This window comes from Toxoplasma gondii, chromosome V (genome assembly GCF_000006565.2).
Source record: "Toxoplasma gondii ME49 chromosome V, whole genome shotgun sequence".
Taxonomy (NCBI): Eukaryota; Apicomplexa; class Conoidasida; order Eucoccidiorida; family Sarcocystidae; genus Toxoplasma; species Toxoplasma gondii.
Window position 1 is genome coordinate 261,784 of NC_031472.1, and position 23,767 is coordinate 285,550.

At 54.3% G+C, this 23,767-nt stretch overlaps 2 protein-coding genes across 2 annotated transcripts; one reads left to right on the plus strand and one right to left on the minus strand.

Moving 5' to 3' along the window:
• Positions 1 to 953: 953 nt before the first annotated feature.
• On the plus strand, positions 954 to 12,947 carry TGME49_220290 (hypothetical protein; the record flags this gene model as incomplete). Its single annotated transcript, XM_018779881.1, has 12 exons — positions 954 to 1,074; positions 1,511 to 1,738; positions 2,223 to 2,475; positions 2,800 to 3,398; positions 4,220 to 4,992; positions 5,496 to 5,904; positions 6,358 to 7,997; positions 8,670 to 8,996; positions 9,658 to 9,808; positions 10,458 to 10,703; positions 11,089 to 12,324; positions 12,769 to 12,947. The coding sequence occupies 12 exons, from the start codon at positions 954 to 956 to the stop codon at positions 12,945 to 12,947; spliced, it is 6,162 nt and encodes a 2,053-aa protein (XP_018637833.1).
• Positions 12,948 to 13,669: 722 nt separating this feature from the next.
• On the minus strand, positions 13,670 to 21,222 carry TGME49_220300 (ribosomal protein L15 protein; the record flags this gene model as incomplete). The annotated part of the gene is made up of 8 exons (XM_018779882.1): positions 13,670 to 13,796; positions 14,199 to 14,755; positions 15,155 to 15,232; positions 15,615 to 15,832; positions 16,118 to 16,298; positions 16,778 to 17,643; positions 18,299 to 18,477; positions 19,220 to 21,222. 8 exons carry the CDS (start codon positions 21,220 to 21,222, stop codon positions 13,670 to 13,672), a joined length of 4,209 nt encoding a protein of 1,402 aa, XP_018637834.1.
• Between the last annotated feature and the right edge of the window lie 2,545 nt (positions 21,223 to 23,767).

A 23,767-nucleotide genomic window follows, 5' to 3' on the forward strand; every position in this document is an offset into this window, starting at 1 on the left:
TGACAGACAGCGATGACGACTGCGTCGAAAACTCTTGTTCTCCGGCTCCTCGTGCTCCGCACGCCCGAGGAAAAGGCGCTGTTCGATCGTCTTCAATCCCGGCTATACCATCTTCAGAAGTGTCAGTGTCTATAAATGAGTATCGCCGTAGAAAGGAGGAACGGTACGTGTGCGTGGAGTTCATTTTCTGTGTAAGAAACAACTGTCGTGACGAACAACCAAAGTAAACGCATTTGGGAAGCAGACAGACAAACTCAAAGTGTCGGCAGCATCAGCCAAAACAGCTGAAGGAAAGCGGATATGGCAATACACATGTTGCCAAGCAAGCCTGCCCTTTCGCATCTTGAGCAGCACCAATTTCTACTAGATGCAGACGATCCTTTCCGCAGGAGCGGGGCTCTCTCGTGTCATCAGCTCAATGCCATCGAAGCATGGATCACAGTGTTGCAAGATGCCCCTGAACAAATAGAACGTGAACTGTCGTTGAGTTGTCCTGTGGTATATCCAAAAGTGGAATAAAACAAGAGGCTTCCGACAGACCAACTGTTCGGTAGTTGTGAGACCACTCGTATTTTAGGTGCCGAGTCCCCCGAGTACTTCTGTCCTTGTGGGTATAGCGTTGACAATGCAGCAAACGTCTTTCGTCCAGGATCAGCCCCCACTCAGTGTCAGGGGTCAGCGTCTTCAGCAGCCGATATGTGGTGTTCGCCGCCATGCTCCAAAACCAGCAGGCAGTATCAGCTTTTACTTAAAAGGGTGGAAATACACTGTAGGAGAGTCACCACATGCCAGAGTCTTCCCTGAGTCCATTAGGTACACCAGATGAACGGGGACTCGTCAAGTGTTCGAGATGCATACGGCGTGTACTCCCAGTTATGCGTGGCATCCAGCCTTTCTTGTTCAGGAGAAGACAAAGCGCTGAGGATGAACAGACTGAAAAAGAGCAGCGTCTCATGGCTCGGGCGAAGCGCCTCGTCCAGTTCGCACAGTCTCTCGACAAGGCGACGAGTGAAGTTGCCTCGTGCAGTGAAAAGAGTCGGAAGAAACGAGCAGAGCAGCAAGAGCGACAACGTGGTGAGCCGAGGAAGTGGCAGCCGCTCATCCGTCGGTCAAAAATGATGACACTTGTTCGCATTTGTGGCTTCCCGAAACCGGTGACTTCCCCGTCTCGTTTTTCCTGTTTCACTCGGCAGCCACCGCACGGAGGCAGAATCGTCCCTGCTCCAGTGTTAAAAACGCGCTTCTATCACCGGTCGGAATTGCTTGAATTTCCTAGCGCAGCCTAGCGACTCAACTCGGCAGAACAAGCGACAAACGCGTCCAGCTAGAGAGTGTCTCCTGTGGCACAGAGCCCCGGACGACAGGCTGGAGACAGAAAACTCCGTGTTCGTTTCCCTGTTTCCTGTCCATCTAAAGCGTTTCACATCGCTGTAGTGGCCTCGTTGTCACCGATGCCGGCTTTCAGTTCTTCCTGGCCATGTCAGAATCTCCTTTTTGCCGACCTTTTCAGCTGAGGCCTTGCGCTTGATGGGCATCGGACAAAGCCCTGCCGAGGTGTTCAAGATCCAAGAGGTTCAGACTAGAATGAGACGAAAAGCCCAGGCGCTCGCACAGGCGCAGCAGCGACGAAGCGAAATCCTTGCCGAGCGCTTGGCAGACGAAGATAAGTGGCAGGAAGCGGCTGAAGACCACCAAAGGCAGAAGCGAGAATCGGAGAAACGATTCCAGGAAGAACTAGGTCCGCAGACAGCACGTGACGGAGGAACGAGAGACAGACGAGTCTAAACAGCTGAGAACTTTCACCTCTCCAGAGCGTTTAATGTGAAGCAATCATCGTTACAAGCAGTGTGTGTCTGAGAAATAAACCCCCAAGATTTTCCAGAGACTGTGACAGCGCCTCACAGGGCGGCCCCCTTGTTCTTGTCCAAAAAGCATTGCGAATCAACTTTTTCCGGATCAGTTGCCTTTCCAACAGATTAAGTGAGAGAAATAACTCAGAGTTGGACTGTGTCTAGGTTTCACAACCCCAGGTAGAGAACTGCAGTCGATTCTCAAGGAACAGAGTTCCCGCTGAAGACTCAAGTGCGTACGCACTCTACAAGGATTGCTTCTGCCCATCTGTGCATCTCAGTCGGTCCTCGGTCCTCGTCAACTGAGAGCCTCTCCGTCTGTTGTAGACACGATATCACTTCGGTCCATCATTTGAATCAAATTCTCCGTAGGCACTCTGCGTCAGAAAGAAGTTTCCAAATATCTGCGGAAGATGACCGGCGTCGAAGATCCGTCCGCCGTCGCCTCGACAGCGACGGAAGGAGGGAACTTGGTTTTCGCGAGTTCTCTGATTCGCAAAAACGTCGCGACTGTGCAGTCCTCTCTGCATCCTTCTCGCTCACACGGGACGCGGGAGGGCACTCCCTCGAGCGCCCCGCGGGCCTCGCGTTTCACGTTCGCCGGAACCGACGACAAAGAGTCTGGGTGAGGTTCTCTCCTCAACTCTGCCCAGGAAAAGCTGCTCAAGCACCCGTTGAACGCAGCTCTCCAACCACCTCTCTCCACGTGTCACAGGCTTCAGACGAATGATCCTAGGTCGACGCGCATTCGTAACTCACCCTCAAGTCGCCGGCGTTTCGCAGTGCTGCCGATATGGAGGCGGTGAAACTCTCTCTCCGAGCTCTCATTCCGGCAATGTGAGCGCTGCCCGGTGCATAGATTTTCCTCCACTTTCAGAGGAGACGGGGAACTCGTGTTCTGTGTGTGTGTGTGTGCCTCGTCGACCTCTCGCGTTTTCATTTTTTCCAGGGAAACGGCGTCACTCGGCCGCAGAGCGCAGTTTCACTGGGAGCCCAAACTCAGCAAATTCGAGGCGCAGAGTCTCCGACGTTCTCTCGACGCCCAGAAGCGACGCGTGCTGCGCGGGGAAGTTCAGCGAGTCGCCGGAAAAGTCCACGAAGGTCCGAGTTTCCGGGCGCGACCAGAAAAAATTCACTTTGAGAATTTCGAGCCTGACCAAGTGTACAGGAAAACGGTCGAAATCACAAACATCAGCTTGACGTTCAACACCTTCCGCATTGGTCCACTCCCAGAAGAACTCCGGGACGTCATCGACGTGGACTTCGTCCCTCCCGGACGCATGTCTGCCGGAACGACAACCAGTTTCACCGTCACATTCTCGCCGAAAAGAAATGCAGACATTTTCTCGAAACTCTCGATTCTGGCGCCCACGGGCCCCGAAGAATTCCCCCTCCTGTGCTCCACGAAAAAAACTGTTCTAACTTTCTCCCCGCCGCTAGTGGACATCGCCGACTTCGTAGCCAAGGCCAGAGAGGAAGACGAATCGACCTCAGAGGCACTCGGTCAGAACGAAACCGACACAGCAGAAGCGAAGCCTCTCGACCCCGGTAAACAGCATGTTGTCACGGGGCATCGGATCTCCTCACATGGACATCTCAGTTGAGCATCACGATTCTATCTCAACTGTCTAGCTGCTATATATATATATATATATATATATATATATTTGTATACGTAGATGAAGGTATCATTGGCGACACCTTGAGGAGTTCAAGCATATAGATTTGTGTGGCGTCTCCACTTTCATGTATATATCTGTAAAGTTGTATCTGTTAATGCATGCACAGCTATATCTGTATAGATAGAAGGCTTCTACATGTTTTATGTTTGCCTCCTCGCTTGACCGATTCCTTCCGTTTGTCCAAGACGAGGACACACGCCTCGTATTTACATCTTTTCGGCAGTTCTTGTGTCGGTGCTGTCTTCTGATCCTGAAATGCATCTCTCTCCTCGAGCATCCAGCCTCAAACATGCACTGAAAAACCTTAGCCGCAAGACTGCCGTTCCCCTCGCGGGGCTGGGTTGCGCATACATACACACACACGTACATGTACATGTATATTTATATGTTTACGCAGACATCCACATATATATATATATATATATATATGTAGGTTTACCCAGAGATCCATACATATATGCATATCTGTATATATGTAGGTTTACGAAGATATCCATATGCATATGCATATATATATATATATATATATATATATATATATATACATATATATATATATGTGTGAGTATTTCGATGTGAGCACTTGTGTACATGTGGGCATATGCGTTCTAGGCAGGCGTATGTAAATTTGCGATCCTGATGGTCATCCGTGAAGGCTCTCGCGTTTGTTGCCTTTGCGTTTCGCAGACGCGCAGCGCCTGGAGTGTGAAGGAATCCCCGCGGCGTCTTCTTCTGGAGAGGAACCTGCGGCTCGACTGCTCTCTCTAAACATGGGAGAAGTTCAGCTGGGAGAAGTAGGCAAGTGCTCGCTGCGAATTCGGAACGAAGGCGCCTTAGCTTCTCAGTATCTTCTTCTGCCTCTCGTCTGCGATGTCTGCAACTTCACCTTCCCTCTCTCGACTCGCTTGGAGAACTCCTCTGGGCTTCCTCGCCCCCATGAGGACCGACCGCACCTGCCGTCGCCTGCCTTTTCAATCCAGCAAGCTGGCGACGCCGAAGGCGACACCGAACCTGCTTCTTCAACTTCCTCAACGTCTTCTGCAGCTTCTTCGGCGTCTCCGTCTTCCACGCCTCCCTTCTGTCCGGGTGGGGAGAGGGAATCCGAAAGCAGAAAGTGGAATGCAAGCGAAGGAGAGAGGAGGGGCGCCAGTGCCAGTCGAATGTCTTCCTCAGTCGCCTTCTCGGACGCATGCGAACTGCCGGAGACTGTGAGAATGGTTTCAGCAGACACACTGGTGACTTCGGAATCGTTCGAGAGCGGCGCAGTCGCAGCTTCTCCAGACCTTTCGAGTCTCTTGAATCAGTGGAGCTACGATGCCATGAATCTCCGACACTTGGTCCTCGAAAACGCCCGCGCCTCCTTTCCTCCGAGAACCACCACCGTCATACGATTCAGCTACGCCCCGTCGGAGCCAGGTGACTTTTACGCGCTTTTCCTCCTCAAGACGGAGAACGCCCTCGTAAGAATAAGACACAAGACCATTCGCTACAGAGACGGAGAAGGAGAAGGCCCGTGAGGGAGAGTGACCCGAGTTGCTCCTTAGAGGTCATTTCGTCGGTTTTTTGAAGAGAGAGATACATTGTTCTTTTCTCTCCCTTTTCCTCTTTCCTCCCCCCTTCCTCCCTTCTCTTCCTCTCCCTTTTCCCCCTTCTCTTTCTCGCGGTCTCTGTATAGGTCGTCCACCTCGGTCGCTGTTTCTCACCTCGCTCCTCCTCTCCTTTTCGTTCTTTGTTTGCCTCTTGAGCCCAGCATATCTGTCTCTCCTTATGGCCCTCATAAATGGCTGTTCATGTGCCTCTCCAGTTCTCAAATCTTTAGTATCCTCCTTCCGGTCGGTCGCGGTGTCTCGTCACCTCCCTCTGCCCTCGTCTTTGCTTCCTCCAACCTGTCGCAGGCCGCCCACCTCGGCGAAGCTGCGCTCTTGATTTGTGTTGCTTGTCTTTTTTTTCGAACGACTCTCAGATCCGGGACCGCCTGGTGGCGGTGCGGTGTCGATGCATGCCTCCACCGATTTCAGTTGAGTCTGCGCAGCACGACTTCGGCGTATGCACCTTCGAGAGGTCTTACTCGCGACAGCTGTCTCTCTACAATTCGCAGAACTCGGCCATGAAGGTCTGGGTCGCCTCGCCGTCTCTGATCGCCGACGGTGAGCTGAGCATAGAGCCGCAGTCTTCCTTCATTCAGGCTCGAGGGCGGCTGACGCTCACGGCAACCTTTCGTCCGACGGTGGAGTTCTTCAACAGATTTCCCCAGTTCGTCCGCGAACTCGACGCAGAAATCCGGCAGAAACACCCGGGCTCTCTCGCCTTTTGCATTCTCGTCCGGATCGAAGGCGCAGACCAAGTTCTCCCCGTCGAAACGACGCTCACAGGTGAGACAACGGAGACAGAAGGAACGAAGAGATAAAGCAGCGGGAGGGGATGGGGTTGTGGGGAGAGACAGAGAGACATCGACCGAAGGAGGGACAGAGATCGGGCAAACAGTGGGAGAAGAGAGTCAGGACAGCGGCGAGGACAAGCCACAGAGGAACAACAAGGAAGGGAGATCTCGAAAGCGAAACATCCCGAGGAAAAACAGCCAGGATGAGGAACGGTGTCTTCGCCCCTGTGTATGTGGAAAGTTCTCACACTCTCTCGAGGATGTGGAGCTCGTTTCTGTCAATTTTTCGTTCTCCGTGCATGCACTCAGCGGAGAGCCGTGTGTTTTGGTAGACCGTTGATTGCTTGAGTACAGCGTTGAGTCAAAGGCGCAGGCTTTTGGATTCTCATGCCCACTCCAAAAGAACTCGTTCCTCTTCCTCGTCCGCCATGCGGCTTCTGTGCAGGAATGGTGACGCGGAAAGAGCTTATGCTGTCTCCGCCATCTCTCGACTTCGGTGACTGCTGCGAAGGCTCGGCTGTGTCCATACCGCTCGTCCTCTTCAATCCTTCGCTGTTGCCAATGGAGTATGCGTTCTGTCGACTTCATCGAGACCTGTCGGTGTTCGTCGCCTGCGACGCCGACCATCTCTGTTCCAGCTCTTCTGTCGCTTCTCTCGTCTCAGCTGCTTCTTCTCCCTTCCTCTCTCTTTCCTCTCCTTCCTCCTCTTCTCCGTCTTTATCTTCCTTTTCTTCTTCTGCCTCTTCCTCTGGCTCCTCCGCTTCTCCTGCTTCTTCCCTTCCGCCCTGGGTCGCTTCGTCTGCGGCCGCTGGGTCTCCCTCCTTCTCTCCAGCGTTTCTCGCGGAACTCGAGGAGAAACAGTTTCTCCCGCAGAGTCGTCTCTCGCACTGCCTGCGGGGAGATCACGGGTGCATGCTTCCAGGCGAGATCCGGAAAGTCATTCTCGTGTACACTCCGAACAAGCATTCACCCGAGAGCTCCACATTCGGAGGCCTGAAGGTCGACGCCTCGGGTGAACGAATAGACAGCTTCGTGCTCCGGACGCTGGTGGGAAGCCAGGCTGCGACGGAGACGCGGATTTCTTGGAGAGCTTCTCCGGCACCCGCGAAAGTCTCTTTTGCGCCCTGCGCGTCGCTTCGTCTGCCGGCGGTGCCTGTAGGTGAGTCCGTCTCCGACGCAGTCTACATGCGACTTCGCTCTCCCCTTCCCTCCAACAGACTCACAGAGGCGAGCCAGAAGTCTGCCAGCCTTCTCTCGACGTCTGCGAGTCTTGGGTCCGGTGCTTCGCCCATCCAGCTGTCGTCGGCTTTCACGAAACTCCGTTCAGCTTCTCCAGGCCCAGTAAAGCGGGAAGCGAAGGAAGCGAAACTCTGCGGAGGCGATGGGCATCTATCGGTGCAGATTCTCGCGCCGCCCTTTGCACTCGCAGCGCTCCGGTTCAATCCCTCTTGCTTCGTCCTGTCTCCGACAGAACCTACGCAAAGAATCGCTGTCTCCTTCACCCCAGAAAGGACCTATATGCGGCCCACACTGGCGCCTGTCTCCTCGCCGTCTCCCTCTTCCCTCGCCGACGCCGAGGCTCCTCCTCACTCTCCAGGAGAAGTTAAAATGCGAAAAGAACACCACAGAGAAAAGGAGGAGAAAAAGGAGGAGACATCCGGGGATCCGTTGGCTGTTGCCGGGAGCGAGAAGATCCGAGAACAAGCGCTGAACGAAAGAGGCAGGAAAGCTCTCAAGTTCGCTGACGAGTTGCGATGCGCGAGCAAGGCTCCGAGGGATGCGAGCGCGCTCGTAGGTGGGGAGAGAGACGCGGAGGACCACAGAGACGGCCCAGAGGAGGAGGCCATGCTCTTGAAACAAGTCCGCGAGTACGGCGGCGTTCGCTGGATGTCGAGTCTCCTTCCCTCGCCCGTGCCGCCGAACGAGGAAACGTTCGCGACTGATGCGGATCAAGCAGAGACAGAAGAACGCGCTCTGGAGAGAGAGAAACAAGCAACTGCATGCGCTCACGCACAGTGGCTCGTCCCGGTCAGGTGCCGCCTTTCGAGGGCGACCGAGGAGGACGAGTTCTTTTCTTTCCTCCAAGTGAGTGAGCTGGAGAGTCGCCAACAAGCGACATGTCTGAGGCTTTTGCCATCGAAGGTGCCGGACAGATCCACATACATTTACACAGACATCTCGACGCGTTCCCGTATTTTCTTTCTTCTTATTCATCCAAATATACATGCTCATTCATCCTTTTTCATAAAGTTCCACACACATTTACATATATATATATATATGTATATGCATATATATATATATATATATATATACATTTGTAGATGTATATGGATGTGCAGAAGAGCTGTTAACGTTCGTACAATCCATAGTTTGTTTCTCTCTGCCCCCATCGCCATGCATTCGACTTTGCGCCCATGCAGAGAAGCGCATAAAAAAACTTCTTTTTCTCCACTCCTTCCCTATGCGCTGCCCATTCTCCTCTTCTCTCTTCGTTGTTAAATTTCCTCTTTTCACTCTTCTCCCTCCCTCTTTTTCTCGGTCTGCCGTTCGACTCTCCTCTCTCCTCCCCGAGTTCGTTTCTCCGCACTGTTTCTCCATTTTCTCCGACTCTCTGAGTCCCCCCTTTTCGCCAGCGCCTCGTTCGCTCCTCTCCACTTCTTCTCTCTCCTTCTTCTCTGCACTTTCGTTCTCTCTCTTCTGTCCAGTCCCGCTGTCCTTTCCATCTTTGCTTTTCTTGCCGTTTCCTCTCTTCAGGTCTCGACATGCGCGACGCCTGCACTCGTTTCGGCCTCGCCTGCCGTGTTGGACTTCGGCGACGTGACTGTGGGGGCCTCTGCGCGTCTGCGGTGCAAGTTGGAGATCTCCGAGGCTCTTTCGAGCGCGAACAGTTCGCTCTTTTCGCAGCAGTCTGGGTCGTCGGCTTCGTCCGCGTTCGCGCCTTCAAACACTGAAGCATTCCTCGCTCTCAAGGCGGAAGAACTTCCATTCTCTTCGTGCTTCGAGCTCGTCAGCGCCCTGCGACCTCTCTGCCCGGCGAGGCCGGTCACTCTCTCTGTCGCCTTTCACCCACGGGCGCCGCAGGTAGAGAAGAGTCGAGAGAGAAGAAGGAGGCGCAAAGGGAGAGGAGAGGAGAGCGGCAGAAAGAGAACCGCAGAACAAAGGGAAGAGAAAGGAAGAAAGAGAAGAAGGGAAAGGGCATGGAAAACAAGAAACCACAGAAACGTCTCCGGGGGTTCAAACCCAAAGCCTGGCTCGCAGAACTGGAAAATCTTCGTACATCTCTACATCGAGATCCGGTGTAAACAGACCTAAATCCAGATTTCAACACACATACATTCCGCACAGAGACTCCCTAAATACGCAGCGTTTTACCTCCCAGTTAAGATGGAGATGCTCCTGGATGCATGCACCGCGATGCGTCATCCAATGCACATCGACGGTGACACAAACAAGTGGGCAAACGTACTGACCTCGACTCACACAAATATATATATATATATATACATGTATATGTGTGTGTATACATATTGGTCCAAATTCGTCTGTGTACCTGTAAAACCGTGCTATACTTGTGTGTGTGTGTGGGTATCTACCGACGTACAGCTCCAGAATTATATGTTTGAGTATCGTTGCGTAGCCGAACATGGCACTGCTTTTATCTCGATACGAGCGCGCAGCATATGCACGCCTCTGTGCGCCTGTCGCCGAGTTCTTCTCTCTTGAATTTCAAAAACTTTCTCAGAGCTACAGAGCGACGCTTCGCCTCGTCGGGCCGTTAACGCGGCAGTCCGTGGAGCTTCGCGGCCGAGGCATCCGAGCAGAGATGGTTGTGTCCCCGCCTGACCGAGACCTTGACTTCGGCGCCGTGTTTGTGCCATCGCAACCTGGAAAAGGTACGTTTTTGAAAGAAGGAAAGAACGACAGGGACGGCGAACCGCGAGGGCCGCCGCCGGTTTCTCGACAGAAAAGCCTGTTCAGCGGCCAAAACGCGTCCCCTGGACGATTCAAGGGCGGAGGGAGGCCTACAGGCTGCGTCTCAGTCATTTTGCCCTCGTGGGTGCCTTTTTTCCATGAGTCCCTGTTCTCTCGTTCACTGACTTTCTTTTCTCTTTCTCGCACTGTCTTTACTTGCTCCTGCAGCCTCGGTTTACGCCTGCTTGTCTTTGATTTCTCTTGTTCTCTCTTCGCCTCCTCTTCTTCCAGCCTTTCGCTTCGCACACTGCTCGCCTTGTCTCGCCCCGTCTCGTCTCCAACTTCTCACTTGTCGCGTCCTCTCCTCTGTCCATTGCCGTTTGCTGCTCTTCACTGGGCGACCTCCTCTCACACTCGAACTCCCTCCCCTCTCTGTCTGCCTCCTTCACCCGCTTTTGTTTCCTTCTCTCCTCTGTTCCGCCCTCTCTGTCTGCCCCCTTCACCCGCTTTTTTTCCCTTCTCTCTTCTGTTCCGTCTCCGCTGGTCCTTGCACTCCAACTGCCTCCATCGCTCGTGCGTTTCCATTCCTTTCTTTTTTTCGTTCTTCTCCACTTGCTACCTCCTCTGCAGGCTCGCCGCCGCATGCACCAGCAGCGCTCTGCCCAGCGTGGACATACAAAGTTTTGACTGTGAGAAATCCAGCGTCGTCCTGTGTCCTTCGCTTCCGCGTCGAGTGTCTGTTCACCTCGCACTCGGCCGTGGAGACCTGTGGAGCTCGGAGGTCCTTTGCTCCCTTCGCCTGCTGGCCTCTGCAGGGCGAGATTCTTCCTGGGGCCTCGCAGCAGTTCTGCCTTGCCTTTCGACCTTCGACGGAGGGTACGCCGTCCAAAAGTGAAGTCGGAAACAAGAGGTCCGAAAGAAACAGCGAGTCGCTCCTCTGGAGCGAACAGCGACTCACGAAAGATAAACATTTCGAATCAAAAAAAATCACTTGAATGCTCAGAGAAGGCTCGTCGCCTAAAAGGTACCCTGTTCAGCCGTCCTACAGGTCATTTGAAGTTTAGCGTCCAGGCGTCTGCACCTGCTGTCGTTCCGCCTGAGTGTGCTTCGTCGATTCTCTTTGCTCTCGTCTGTCCTCTTGTCCTCTGTCGCTGACGAATCCTCGTCTGCTGAGCGTCTCTGTGGCACCGTCCGACTGTTCACACGCGTTTTTTTTTCGCTCGGGTTTGTTGGGTCCTTTCGTGGACTTCTGCCTTCGCAGAGGGCCTCCTCACTGCGGTGTACCGCCTGACGTCCGAGAACGGCAGTGTGCAGCCTCATTACCTTCATCTCAGAGGCCTCGCAGTGTCTCATCAACTCTACGCCATCCCTCCCTTCTCTCCTTCTTCTTTTCCCTTTTCTGCGTCTTCCTCGTCTTCTCTCTCTTCTTCCTCTCCTTCCTTTCCACCTTCGCGAGCGCCTCTGCCGTTTTCGATGTCCCCTCTCTCTGGACGTCTGGAGTCTCCGTCGTTTGAGCGCCCTCTGTGGGGTCTTCCTCCTGCGACTCGCGCTGTACATGAGACGTCCGGCCGTCTGCCTGTCTCCTCTCGGCCTCCCGGATCGAGTCCTGAAAACGGTGCCGCCACCGCGTCTGCTTCCGCCTGTCCCCGCATGGTCTCTTCTCTCCTGGAGGCCCTGCAGAGAGAACGAGAGACTCACACACACAACGGCCTCTCCTTAGGCTGCTGCCGCAACAGGGTGTTTCAACTCGTTTTCGATGACTCCGAAGCTCCAGGAGAAAACGCCTCCGTCTCTCGCTCTTCTTCTCGCCTGTCCTCTCCTCGAGGTCCATGTTCTGTTGCCGGGATTCTCTCCGAGCGAGGAAAGAGCGTGGACAACGAAGGGGAGTCTCCGAAGGAGAAAGGAGTTGTGGGGAAAGGTTCGTCCTTTCTCCCCGCTGTGAGAAGTCGGGCGTCCTTCACCCGGGGGCAGGCGTCGACTGGATGCGAAGCCGAGAGAGACAGAACGCGAACGCGTCTGTTCCTTCTGGGGGCTGCGTGGGGACCTGTCTCCGCTTCTGGTCCTCCGCCGCATGCAGGGAAGGGATCTCCTGTTGAGAAAGGAGACACACGAGTTCACGAAAAAAAAGAAAAATCTGCTTCGAGTGACTCAGCCGCTTCTGCAGCCTCTGCTGCAGGTGCCGCCCTCGCCCTTCCTGTCACTTCTGGGGGGTCGACTGGGCCTCCTTCCTCTTCTCTTTCTTCTCCCGCGTCTTCCTCGTCTCTTTCCTTTTCTTCGCTGATCCCTTCCGGTGGGTTTGTGTCTTCCCTCACAAGCGAAGCTCTCCCAGGAAAGGAAACGCCTTTCGCGGAAGGAAAAGGCGAGCCTGTCGGGCAGTTCGAAATATGCATTGAGGGTGAATTTCCAGAATTCTTCTCGGTCGAGCCGAGTCGAGGCAGCTTGGCGGCCGGCGCGCAGCAAGCAGTGACTTTCTCGTTCAACCCAGACGCCGGGAGAGGTACATACCTGTGTTTCCCGTCAAGGAAGAGGCGAAAAAAAAGAATGCGAGGAAGCAGAAATGAAGAGAGGAAGAGAGACGAGAAAAGAGAAGCCAAGAAGAGAGAAAGGGAGAGAGAAAGCGGAAGGAGAAGAGAAAGAAGAGGGAGAATGGAGAGAGAGAAGGTAAAGGCAGAGAGGTGGAAGGACGACAACGACAAAGGATGGAAAAAGAGTATGGACAGGAAGTAAGGAGCTATTCAAGACAGCTCGATTTGGAGGGAGATCGGACGAGAAATGAGAAGGCTGGCGACAATGGTTGAGACACACTGAAAGAGAAGAAAAGGAGTCTCCTTCTACAGCTTGTTACGGGTTTCAGCTTCTTCAAAACGGTTCTCTCTGTCTCCATTCGCCGTGCTCTTTCTGATTTCGGATGCATGTTTCCTTCTCTATTGTCTGTTTCCAGCTTCCTCAAGAACCAGAACGATTTTGGAGAGCGCGGGCCATATCGTCTCTGCAGGCCAGTGGGCGACGGCGAAGGCTCGGGTACTTCTGAAAGGAGGCCTAGCACCTTCAGCGTCCAGCTCCCCCTTACAAGAATTTGAAATCGTTCTCAAAGGTTTCTGTCCTGGCTTTGCTTCGTGAGACAGGAAAGGAGCCTCCGTATATATTCCCTGTTTCCTGCAAGGCTTCTGAGAAAGCAACGGAGCTTCGTCTTGCGAAACGGCTCCTCGAGAGAGCGAGAACTCTTTGACGTTTATCTTTCTGGAAACCACTAAGGGGACAAGTCTCTCGTGCGAGAACACAAGGCTCACGTAGGGTGGCAGACAGACAAGAAGAAGAGAGAAAGTTCCTCTCCTCTCCATACACACCAACGGTCTTATCATAGGACGTTGAGGTTGAAACGTCCACCAGTCTCCCTAGGTCAACAGCAGCTCAGGAAAGAGGTGAAGCGGCGTCTCGAAAAACCTTTCCGACCGTTCACCTCTCCTCGAGTCCTCCCCCTCGTGCCTCGTCGGCGCCTTCTTCGCCAGGCGTACGGCGTCGCTCTCGGTGGCGAACGGCGGACTGCCGTTCGAATCAGTGGGGGCAAGCGGACCTCTGACTTCTCTCAGACCGCCTCCTGCAGCGGCGCGACGTCAGTCCAGGCGCTCCACCTCTCTCTCTCTCTCTTTCTCTTCCTCTTTCTTTCTCTCTTCCTCTCAAGCCAGTTGTCAAGGCCTGTGGCTACCCCCGGGGAAACAGAGAAGAATATGAAGCTCGTAGCCAGGTGGTAGATGCTCAACGCACGACTCGGAGGCGTCACGCAGAAACCGTCAACCAGTGCGAAGGTTTCCAGCTGGTGACTATAAATCTCTCTCTGTGACCTAAGTGGGTGCTTGGTTCTCTCGCTTTGTCTCTGAAGCTCCCGCATCGGTTTGCCCGTTCGTCCCCTCAGAGAAGAGCTGTCTCTCTCGCTCTTCCTTCTGCTTCTTCCTGAGGAAGCGCCTCCACCTGTGCAGTCACGAATACGCAGAGCGAAGAGCGACAGAGGCACACGTCGAAAAAAGGAAAGTGGAGACGATAAAGAAACCCACAAGACAAACCGCACAGAGTGAGACTGCAAGCCGAATCCCTTTTTCGAGAAAAAGGAGGCCAACAGACACCGCGTATAGAGACACCCCCGCGCGTCACCGGAAGACAAGCGACAGAAACGAGAAGGTAGTGCAGCGAAACGGGTCAATGCACAAGAGGCCAGACACGGCTTCGCAGCGAGCAAGGACGACGCAGCAAGCGTTGCAGTAAAGACCAGAAAAGAAAACAAAAAAACATCACCGAAGACCAGAGAACCACACACTCTCTCTCTCGCAGGTGTCAGAACAAGCTCCAGAGCCGACTCGCTCGGTCTTTTCTCACCTGAGGAGATCTCTCTGCTTTGGTGGCAGTCTTCCAGGGTACACGAATCGCCGGGGCACTGTCCTCAGCACAACAAGTTTTTCTTCTTTCAGCTCTTCTCCTTCTTTTCCCTCTTGGTCTCCCTCTTGTTCTCCGTCTTGTTCTCCGTCTCGCTCGCGGTCTTCCTCGTCTGCGAGGTCTGCGAGTTCCGCCCGCAGTCGGTCAATGCGCGACGCCAAGTTGAGAACTCTTCTCCTTCGCTTCGGCGTCTGCCGAGTGCTCCTTTGCAGTCGGCCTCTGTGCTCTCGCAGCAGCTTCGTCAGTCCTTGGAGTTGGAGAGACAGGACGCGGCGGCGGAGCCGCGCAAGCTGCTGAAGAGGCCGTTCGCTGTCCTCCAGTTCTTCAGAGCCGTCTGTCTCTGCAGAGACCGTGTCGCGCGACTTCTCACGCTTCGCCGGTACACGGTAGTCCGGATTATATTCGGCGACGACGCGGTCTTGCGTCCGGCGCTGCAGGAGCAAGCACCGCCCACCAAGGGCGAGGATCGCCCGCGCCGCGCTCTTGGTGAATGCGTGAGCCTGAAACCGAGAGCGTTTTCAGCAGAGAGACGCATCGCTGCATTTTGTGTCGGAGGGAGCCATCGCACCACGGAAAGGGAACGCTGGCGGGGAGGGGGAACGAGACGCAGGCGCGAAACGCGACGCAGAAACGCCCGAGGAAACGCGGTGCGTCACCATACAGGCCTCGAGCGAGAACGAGAGAGAGGCCAGCAGGAGCCGCAGACGAGGAAACAAGGCGACGATCAAGATCGACAAGCAGAAGAAAAGAGAAAGAACAAGACGACGCAGAGAGAACAAACACGAACACCGAAAGGAATCGAGTCGTAACAGGCAGAGAGAAAGCAGAACGGCAGCCGAGTTGAAAGACGACTCGCAGAAGACGACGGGGGTGAACACCGAGATGAAGAATGAACTTGCCTTGACAACCAAATTTCGAACCGTGAGGTCCGCGCCTTCTTTGGTGAGGGTCACTTGCTTCAGGGAAGGTCCGACAACCTGCAGAGGCAGACAGAGGAACGGCGCGTCTCGTCCACTGGAGACAGGACGAGAAGGACGAACTTCGAAAAAAGGCTGGACAGGGAGAAGAGGGGACGGGAGAAAACGAGAGAAAGCGAAGAATGGGGAGACAGGAAACTCCCGAACAGAAGCGCGAGAGGACTTCCTCGCGCTGCCGCCACCAGCTCGAAAGAGGCTCTGGAGCTGACGGACAGACGGCTGGGAGCAACGCGAGAGAGGAGACAGCGCATCCTGAATCTCGAGAATCGCAGAAGTCCACAAGTGGAGCGAGAAACACGGTAGAGTCTCGGACTGCCTACGAAGAAACGAACGGGGAATAATCGCATTTTTGGACATGAAATTCGACTTTTTCTCGCCGTACCTTGACCGGACAGTCTCTCTTGAATCTGCCGAGACCCGCGCCGCGCTCGCGAAGCGTCAGCCAATCGCAGGTCTCTCCGTCGGACATCACGTTCAGCTGCGGCAGGCGGATCAACTGGAAAGGATATTTCCGATACTTTTCTTGGTGTGCCGGACCCAGAGGTCTCCCCACAAACTTGGGAAGCTTGCGGTAGAGGGGCATTTGCCCGCCTTCGAAGCCTGAAGTGAAGGCGACAATCCGAGGACGCGAACGACAGTCAGACGCGAACGCAGGGAGGACCGCGAAAAAAAGAAGGAAAGGAGCGAGATGGAGGCAAGGAGAACGACGGGGGGACGGCAGAAAAGAGAGAGAGGACGCACAGCGGACGAAAGAACGAAAACACTACGGAGGCGCGGAGAGAAGAGTAAGGAGAGAGGAGGGAGAAAACGATGGGGCGACATAAACATGTACCGAGTTTTAAGTTGTTCATGTCCGATTGGAAACTTAAAGAGAGCAAAACTCACTCAACGGAATGCTGCCTCCACTTCGCGATTTTTGGCCTTTGGTGCCGCGTCCGGCAGAGCCGCCTTTCCCGCTGGCGTCTCCTCGGCCGAGTCGCTTTCTTCGCTTTCTGCGGCATTTGAGGATGTTGTCGAAACCGAAGAAATACTCTCCAGTGCGACGACCTTCGCCGAGCTCCGTGAACTGCGGACACAGGAACCAGCGGCGCCGCAGAAGAAGGTCAGCAGAAAGCGCAACGGCATGCGCGCGTTTCCGCAGAGAGAGAGAGAGAACGGAAGAGAAAGAGGTCTTCGCAGGAAGGCAGAGAGCTCGTCACATCGGAGGACAAAAAGACCGAGATGAGGTGGAGCTCGAGAGCGAGAGAGACACACATCCAGTGGACAGAAGAAGACAGCAAGGAGGAGACGCGAACGCCGGGTCGAGACAGGCCATCGAGAGAGAGAGAGAGTCGCATCTGGACAGGTCGCGGGCAGACGGAAGCTTCTCGAGAGGCACACGGCAGATGAAATAAGCCTGTGGGGAGAACCGTCAAGCGAATCTCCGTAAAACGCCTCCACGGAAGGCCACCGCTGTGTCTCCTTCTCCCGCACCGGCGCGTCTGTGAATCGGCAAAAGACGCGAGAGAGTTAGAACTCAGCGAATCGTCGAGACTCGGTGCTCACCCGCCACTCGAAGTTCGGCTGCCCCTCCGCAAGCATGCGCTGCTTTTTCGTCCACCACTGGCCAAAGAACTTGCGCTCTTCTCTCCGCTGCCGCTCTTCCTCCTCGGGAGTCATTCTCTCCAGAGGTCCTTCTTTTTCTTCATTTTCTGCGAGAGTCTGTCCGTCGCGGACTGCGCTCCTCGTTGCGACTCCCAGGGTCGTCCCCGGCGACCTCACGTAGAAGGCGCCTGCCCAGCATTTGGGCGCGCTGAGGTTCCAAACGAGTTCTTGAAACACCGGGGAACCTTCGGGGGGGGCTGCAGGCAAGTGCTCGTCTTCCGCTGGATACGGCGCCTCAAACAGCCGTCGCGACTTGATCTGCGACGGTCTGCTTCCCGACAAAGAAGGAGACGGAGGAGAAGCCGACAACGGAGAAGCAGATGAAGCAGAAGAAGCAGAAGAAGACGAAGGGGGATCGGCTCTGTGCCGACCCTCGCTGCCTTCGGGTGCGTCTGGATCTCCGTCTCGTCTTTCTTGAGTGTCGCGACTCTCTGAGTCGACGTCGCCGTCTGCCGTCGGCGCTGTGGCTCTTTTGTAGAAAGGGACAATCGGCAAATCCGCCGAGAGCTTCCTCTGCCAAGCGTCCTTCCGCTGCGCAGGTGGAGGGACAAACGGCGCAGAATACGGAGAAGAAGAAGCAGAGAAATTAGAAGACAGAGAAAAAGAAGAAGGAGACGGAGAAGAAGACGGAGACGGAGAAGAAGAAGGAGACGGAGAAGAAGAAGACGGAGAAGAAGAAGGAGACGGAGAAGACGGAGAAGAGGGGGGATCTTCTTCTGGGGGCGGCAGCAGAGGATTGTCGACTGTGTACTCTAGTGAAGGAACGCCTGAGAAAACAGAAGCATTGAGAGCATAGGAGAAGAACGCGATCTTCGCAAAGAGATGCAAGAGACCCAGGAGACTCGCAGGCTGCCTGTGCAGGTCGAACGCACTCGCAGCGAAAACGACGCGCGGCCTCAAACGCTCCCGCGCATGCCTCGGCAGTCTGCGTCTTTGCCTTAGCCGAACGAAAAGGCGGCAGAGCGTCACAAGGGGAAGAAGTTGCAGGAGACGAAGAACTGAGCGAGCAGAGTCAATCAGTGGGGTCAGCAGGCAAGGAACTACGTTGGTGAGGAGAGCGATTTAGATGGAAAACTGAGAGCATTTCCGGAAACATTCGACCTTTCTCAGTGGACCAAGCTCTTGAGCTTGGTCTTTTGTGTTTTGTTCATCGACGCGGTGAAACGACTTTCGGGAGAAAGACTCGAGGCTGTCGAGAAAGTATAGCAACCTGAGCTGGATGACGCGTCAAGCCGGAAAACGCGGCTTGCGTCGTGTGACAGAAAGAGCGCTTCTCCAGTTTTTCAACATGACACACAGAACAGGGCACAACCTTCGCCAGTGGAAGCCAGAGAAGCGGGGCTGCTGTTATTTAGAAAATGGTTTCGCGGACGCCGTGGATCCCGTCCCTCGCCCAGAGTTGCAGCCTCTCTGTTCCAGCACCTGCGCGTTTGTCTCTTTCTTTGAGTAGACAGATGAACATCTTGTGGTAGGGCCGTTGGACTTGGCGCAACTCCTTCCTCAGGGGCATCATCCGCTCCATTCTCTCGTCGAAGGAAATTGTGTAGTCTTGTTCGATGACGTAAATTCGCGCGAGCAGCTTCTGCGAGAGGTGCAGCATTCTGCAGAGGCAACGGAGTCCAGTGAAACGCACTGTTGAAGCGAACACAAAAAAACGACGAAAAAAACGGAACAGTTGACGCTCTTCTCGAGCGGTGGAGAAACCAACCAAGCTACAGGACTCTGTGGTGGAAACTGTCGCTCCTTTTCTCTTTGATGAAAAACCACAAGCAAGAGTTTCCTCTTTGCAGGTTGTCTCCACGGTCTCTCCTTCGACTCTCGAAATCTCCTCGGCATCTGCCGTTCTGCTTCTCCCGACTTTTGAATCTCACTCTCGCACACCAGCACAGCTGTGCTCTCCTCTCAGAGTTCTCGTTTCCTACTTCAGTCCCTGCTGCTCTCACCAACCAGTCACCGTCTACTACGCTTCGTCTCTCTCTCTCTCTCTGTCTCTCTGTGGGCTGCCGCCGTCCTTGTTCCCCCTTTTCGTCTCTCGACCCTCTCCTTCTGTTTTGCTGTGACTCTCAGCATGTCATTCTCGTTCCGTTCCTCGATCTCTTCCTCCGTCTCTTCTTGCTCTCTCGTCCTGTCTCCCCGCCTCTCCTTTTTGCTCCCTCTCCTCTCCTCACCCGCGTCCTCGCTCTTGCGTTCTCTCACCCTCCTCCCCACTCCCCGCGTTCCTCCCCTCTCTCGGTCTTTTTGTGAATTCGTCTATTTTTTTTCGCTCTCCCCTCTCCATCGGTCTCTCCTCTTTTCCCCCCACCGTCTCCTCCTGCTTCTGCTGCTCTTTCTTCTGCGTCTCACTTGGCGTTGAGTCGTCGAGCTTCCTTTCCAAGGTCTTCGGCCTGAGCGTAGTAAGCCGCTGCCTCTTCATCGGACAGCGGAACCAAGTCTTCGTCGGCGCCTTCGCTCTCTTCGGGCACCGCATTCGAGAGAGGCATCGCCACAAGTCCGCGGCGCTCAAGAACTTTTCGTCTATAAGACGAGTTCTCATCGACTTCCCACCTGTGGCGGAAACGGTGCTTTCTTTCCTTCTCGCCGAAGTCGTCTTTTTTGCGGCTCGCCTCTTCCGCCTGTTCGGCCTCCTCCACGATTCTGTGGATCCGGAAGATGCCTTCTCCTTCTTCTACCTCCAACGCCCTCCTCGACCTTCGCTTCCTCGGAAGCGACGCTTTCTGCTTCTCCTTCTTCCCCTTCTTCCCCTTCTTCTCCTTCTTCGCATTCAGGTCTGTCGTTGCCCGGTCCTCCGCGGCGGCGACTTCCTCCAATACCTCCTCCACTCGCAGCCTCTCTCTCCGCGTCTCCTCCAACTCTCTCTCCAGCTCTTCGTCAGTCTTCTTCGCCTCTGTCTCCACCCTGTCTCCGAGCGGAAGCGACTCCTCCTCTGTCTCCTGACTGGCTTCGGAAGCCGACGCGTCGTCGAGGTCTCGAGTTCCGCTGTGCGTCTCTTCTGCCTCTCCGCCTCGATTCACCTCTCGCTCGTTGTCTTCTTCCGCCTCTGCAGGCAACGCGACCTCTGGCCCTGTCCCTGTGCGTCCGCATGAGCCGTCCGTCTCTCCTTCGTCTCCCGCGCGGTGGGCGTCCACATCCAGACTCGCAGTTTCCTCTTCTCGCTCTCGGCCTTCTCGCGCGTCGGAGCAGCTCTGGAGCTCCGCCGCAAGGGCGGTTTCCTGCTTCAGGAGCTGCTTTCTTCTCGCCTGCAAACGGCGCTTCTGGAAGGTCGCCTCCACCGAGCGAAAGATCGGGTGAATGACTTTGTTGCTCTTCTTCGCCTCGCTCTCGTCGACCAGCGAAGAGTCGTGGAGATGTCGAAACAGAAAGACATCCTCGTGGCGAGCGCGGAGTTTGTCTTCTATGAAGGAGCGCAGCCGGAAGTGATTCCGCCTCTCCTTCTTCCGCTCGCGCTTCCTCTCGCGATAGTTCGGACTCGCCGGAGACGGCGCAGGCGGAAGCAAAGAAATCAGTCGCAGAAACAGAGAAGACGATGGAAACTGCGCAGACAAATAGTGCTTCGGAGACGTCAGAGGATGGAAAAAATAATCAAAGGAAGGCACCGCGGATGACGACGAAGAAGGAGAAGAGGGAGACGAAGAGGAAGGTGAAGGAGAAGAAGAGGAAGGAGAAGGAGAGGAAGGAGAAGGAGAAGAGGAGGAGGGAGAAGGAGAGGAAGGAGAAGGAGAGGAAGGAAAAGAGGAGGGAGAAGAGGAGGGAGAAGGAGAAGAAGAAGAGGGAGGAGAGCACACAGAGGAAGCAAGACAGGACGATGACGGTGAAGGGATGAAGAAGGAAGGTATCGTGACGGGAGGAGCGAGTGGAGAGAGGAAGCAGTCAGGAAGCGGAGAAGAAGCAAAGAGACTCCTGACAGAACTTGGACTGCAGGACGGAAGACCGTGTGATGCGAGACGCAGAGACGAGGCAACTGGCGAGAGAGAGGAGAGGCGAGGAGACGTGGAAGGAGACGAAACTGAAGAGGCCGACTGCTGGGGAACAGCGAAAGCCAGTGGAAGAATAGCAGACAAAGAAAGAGAAAGAGAGGGCGACGACGAAGAAGAAAGAGAGGAGGAGGGAGGAGAAGAAGGAAACGAAGAAGCAGAGAAAGGAAGAGAGGAAGAAAACGAAGAAGGAAACGACGGAGAAGGCTGGCGACTGCTCTGAGGACGAGATGTTCCTCTCGACAATCGCCTCGCTTGTCGAGAAGGAACAGCGACAGAGATAGCGTTGAGCGAAGGACAGAAGAGGCCGCAGGCGATGAGGAAGCAAACATAGAGGAGCCGAAGCCCCCGCGGTCGCCAACGTTTCTTTTTCATCTTCAAGAAACGCGTCGCGAAGCGTCTCGCGCGGCTCTCCACTTCTCACACACCGGTGTCGGTACAGCCAGCATGCGAGGAATCTTCCGAGAGACCGGCGGGGAACTCCCCACCGAAGAAGACAGGGGAGAGGAAAGAACCGAAGAGACAGAGGAAGGGAGGACAGCGACGAGCGAGGCGCGCATCGAGACTCGGTCCGTGAAGGAGAAGAAAAGAACGAGGCGTTGCCGATTCAGGTAAAAGTGGACGAAGGACGAGAGAGCGACATGTCCAGAGAAAGCTCGGCGCGCAGCCGTCAGACGGCACCCGAGACGAAGACGCTCAGCAAGAGACTGGAGAGACAGAGACGATCTACATCGTCGGCTTGAAGAGGGAAGGCAGAAGGTACAGACGAACGAAAAACACCATAAGCGACAGGAAAGGCGGAAAAAGACGAAACGGATGCACCTGAGCAGAGGGTGACGACGCCCTCACACACCACGAAGAGCCTGCGGAGCTGCGCGTTTTTTTTTTCCAGAGAAAGGAGGCGAAGAAACTCGAGAAAGTTCCAGTTCAACTCGGAACATGACTCTTTCGCGACTCCGAAATGTCTCCTTCTACGAGAAGAGGCTGCGTCTCCACGGCTGTGTCGTGACGCTCCTGCGGAGAATTTGTTTTTTGGATTGCTTCTGAGAGAGAGGACCTGAGCCGAGAAGACTTTTGCCCCAGAGACCTCGAGTTTCGGGGAGTTTCAGGAAGCCCTGTGATTCGATCTGAGCGGTGGGGACGTGTGTCAGACCAAAACAGAGACAGAGACACCGCGAGAGCGACGGATGCGCCAAAAAAGGGGAGAAGACGAGAGACGAGAGAACCTCTGGAGCGGACATCGACTCCTCCACGGAGTCGCGCCACAACTCTTTCCTTCTCTCTTGCTTTGCGCGAGGCTCGGCTTCGCCTTCCCTGTTGGACTCTCGCCTTCGCTCTGGGGCAGGCGTCATCTCGCGACTCGTGCATGCGCAGCGCCGGTCGCCTGAAACACAAGGGAGACAGGCGAGAAGAAAAAGGAAACGACGCGACGTTCTCCGCTTGTTGGTGACGGAGAAACGAAGAAGGGGATGCCAGGACCAGCTATCGAAACGAAGAGAAAGGGAGAAGGAGAAGACGCAGAGAAGGAAGGAAAGGCAGGCGACGAGAAAAAAAGAGGACGAAAAAAAAGACAAGAAGAGAGACAAGAAGAGACAAGAAGAGAGACAAGAAGAGAGACAAGAAGAGGAAGAACTCGTCCGCTCTGTCGGACGAAGGAGATGAAGTCACGAAACGAACGGTTCATGAAGTCCCTAGAAATGGAAGTCTCCGCTCTCCATTTTTGACTGATCCGGTCTGGGAAAAAAAAGAGAGATAATTTGAGAATATGCGCCTGCGGAAACGAGACCTAGGGTGATTTCTGGAGAAAGAAAAATGTCTTCTCCTTCTCTCGAGTCTCTCTGTCGCGCGCAAAGTCACTCCGTCGCTCGCCAGCTGACGGCGAAGTCGTCAGTGTTGGTACAGAGCCCCAGAGTTTCTCCGTCTCCGATTTATGCGTTCTTTTCTTCTGTATTGGTTCTTTTCTTCTGTCTTGGTTTTTCTCCCCGTCTCTTGACTGGATCTGTGCGACTTGCCTTGTCCACGACTGAATTCTGGAAATCCGGGGGAACCAATCGACGAAAAAAAGGAAACAGGCCATCTTCAAAACTCAAGCCCACAAGGCAACCTAGATGGAAATACCTACGAATCCGGACAAATAATTTATATATATACAAATAAATATATATATAAATAGGGAGAGAGGTGTGTGTAGAGATGTCTGGGCAGCAACATCCTTATGTATGTTGAGAGATAGATAGACGGCATAGAATACAAAGATGTATGTCTATCTCTTGGTAGATGGACATCACCACACCTAGGCAGAACCGGCGAGAGAAATGGCGAAGAGGAGAGATGCCGGTCGACTCTAGGCTCAGGAAATGTCAAGTGAAGAAAACGCATTCAATGATGGTTGGAATGTAATGCTCTGGAGAAACGTTCCTGTGTACGTTGAGCGAGAAGGCTCTGGAGAATGTTTCTTCTTCCTCTTTCGTCGCTGGATGTCTCGCGCTTCGTCAGACTTCAGGAAACTTGAATTTTTTTTGTCTGCTCTTCTTTTGGGAGGCTGAAGTTGTTCCACAGTGTTCTCCGCCGCATGTCTGTGTTTCCTAGTTCTCCTTCTACAAGGATGACTCTGCTTCGCGTTCGTAATTTCAGGATTTATTTTCAATTTTCAGTAGAAGGTCTTCTGGGCCGAAGACGCCTCTTTCGATTGAGTTGGTTCTTCCAAACTCTGAATCCTGAGGCCTCCGAGCCTGTCTCAGCAGCCGGTGCAACTCTGCCGTGAGGAGAGAATCTTCTCCTCTCTTCATTCCCATTTCCGTGCGTATCTCAGCTTTCCTTTTTCTCTGTAGTTTCCTCTGTTTGCTCTCCCCTTCTCTCTTTACAGGGGGTCTTATTATCAGTTCCCTTAGTTTGTCGTTTCTCCGGAGTTCGCTTTTTC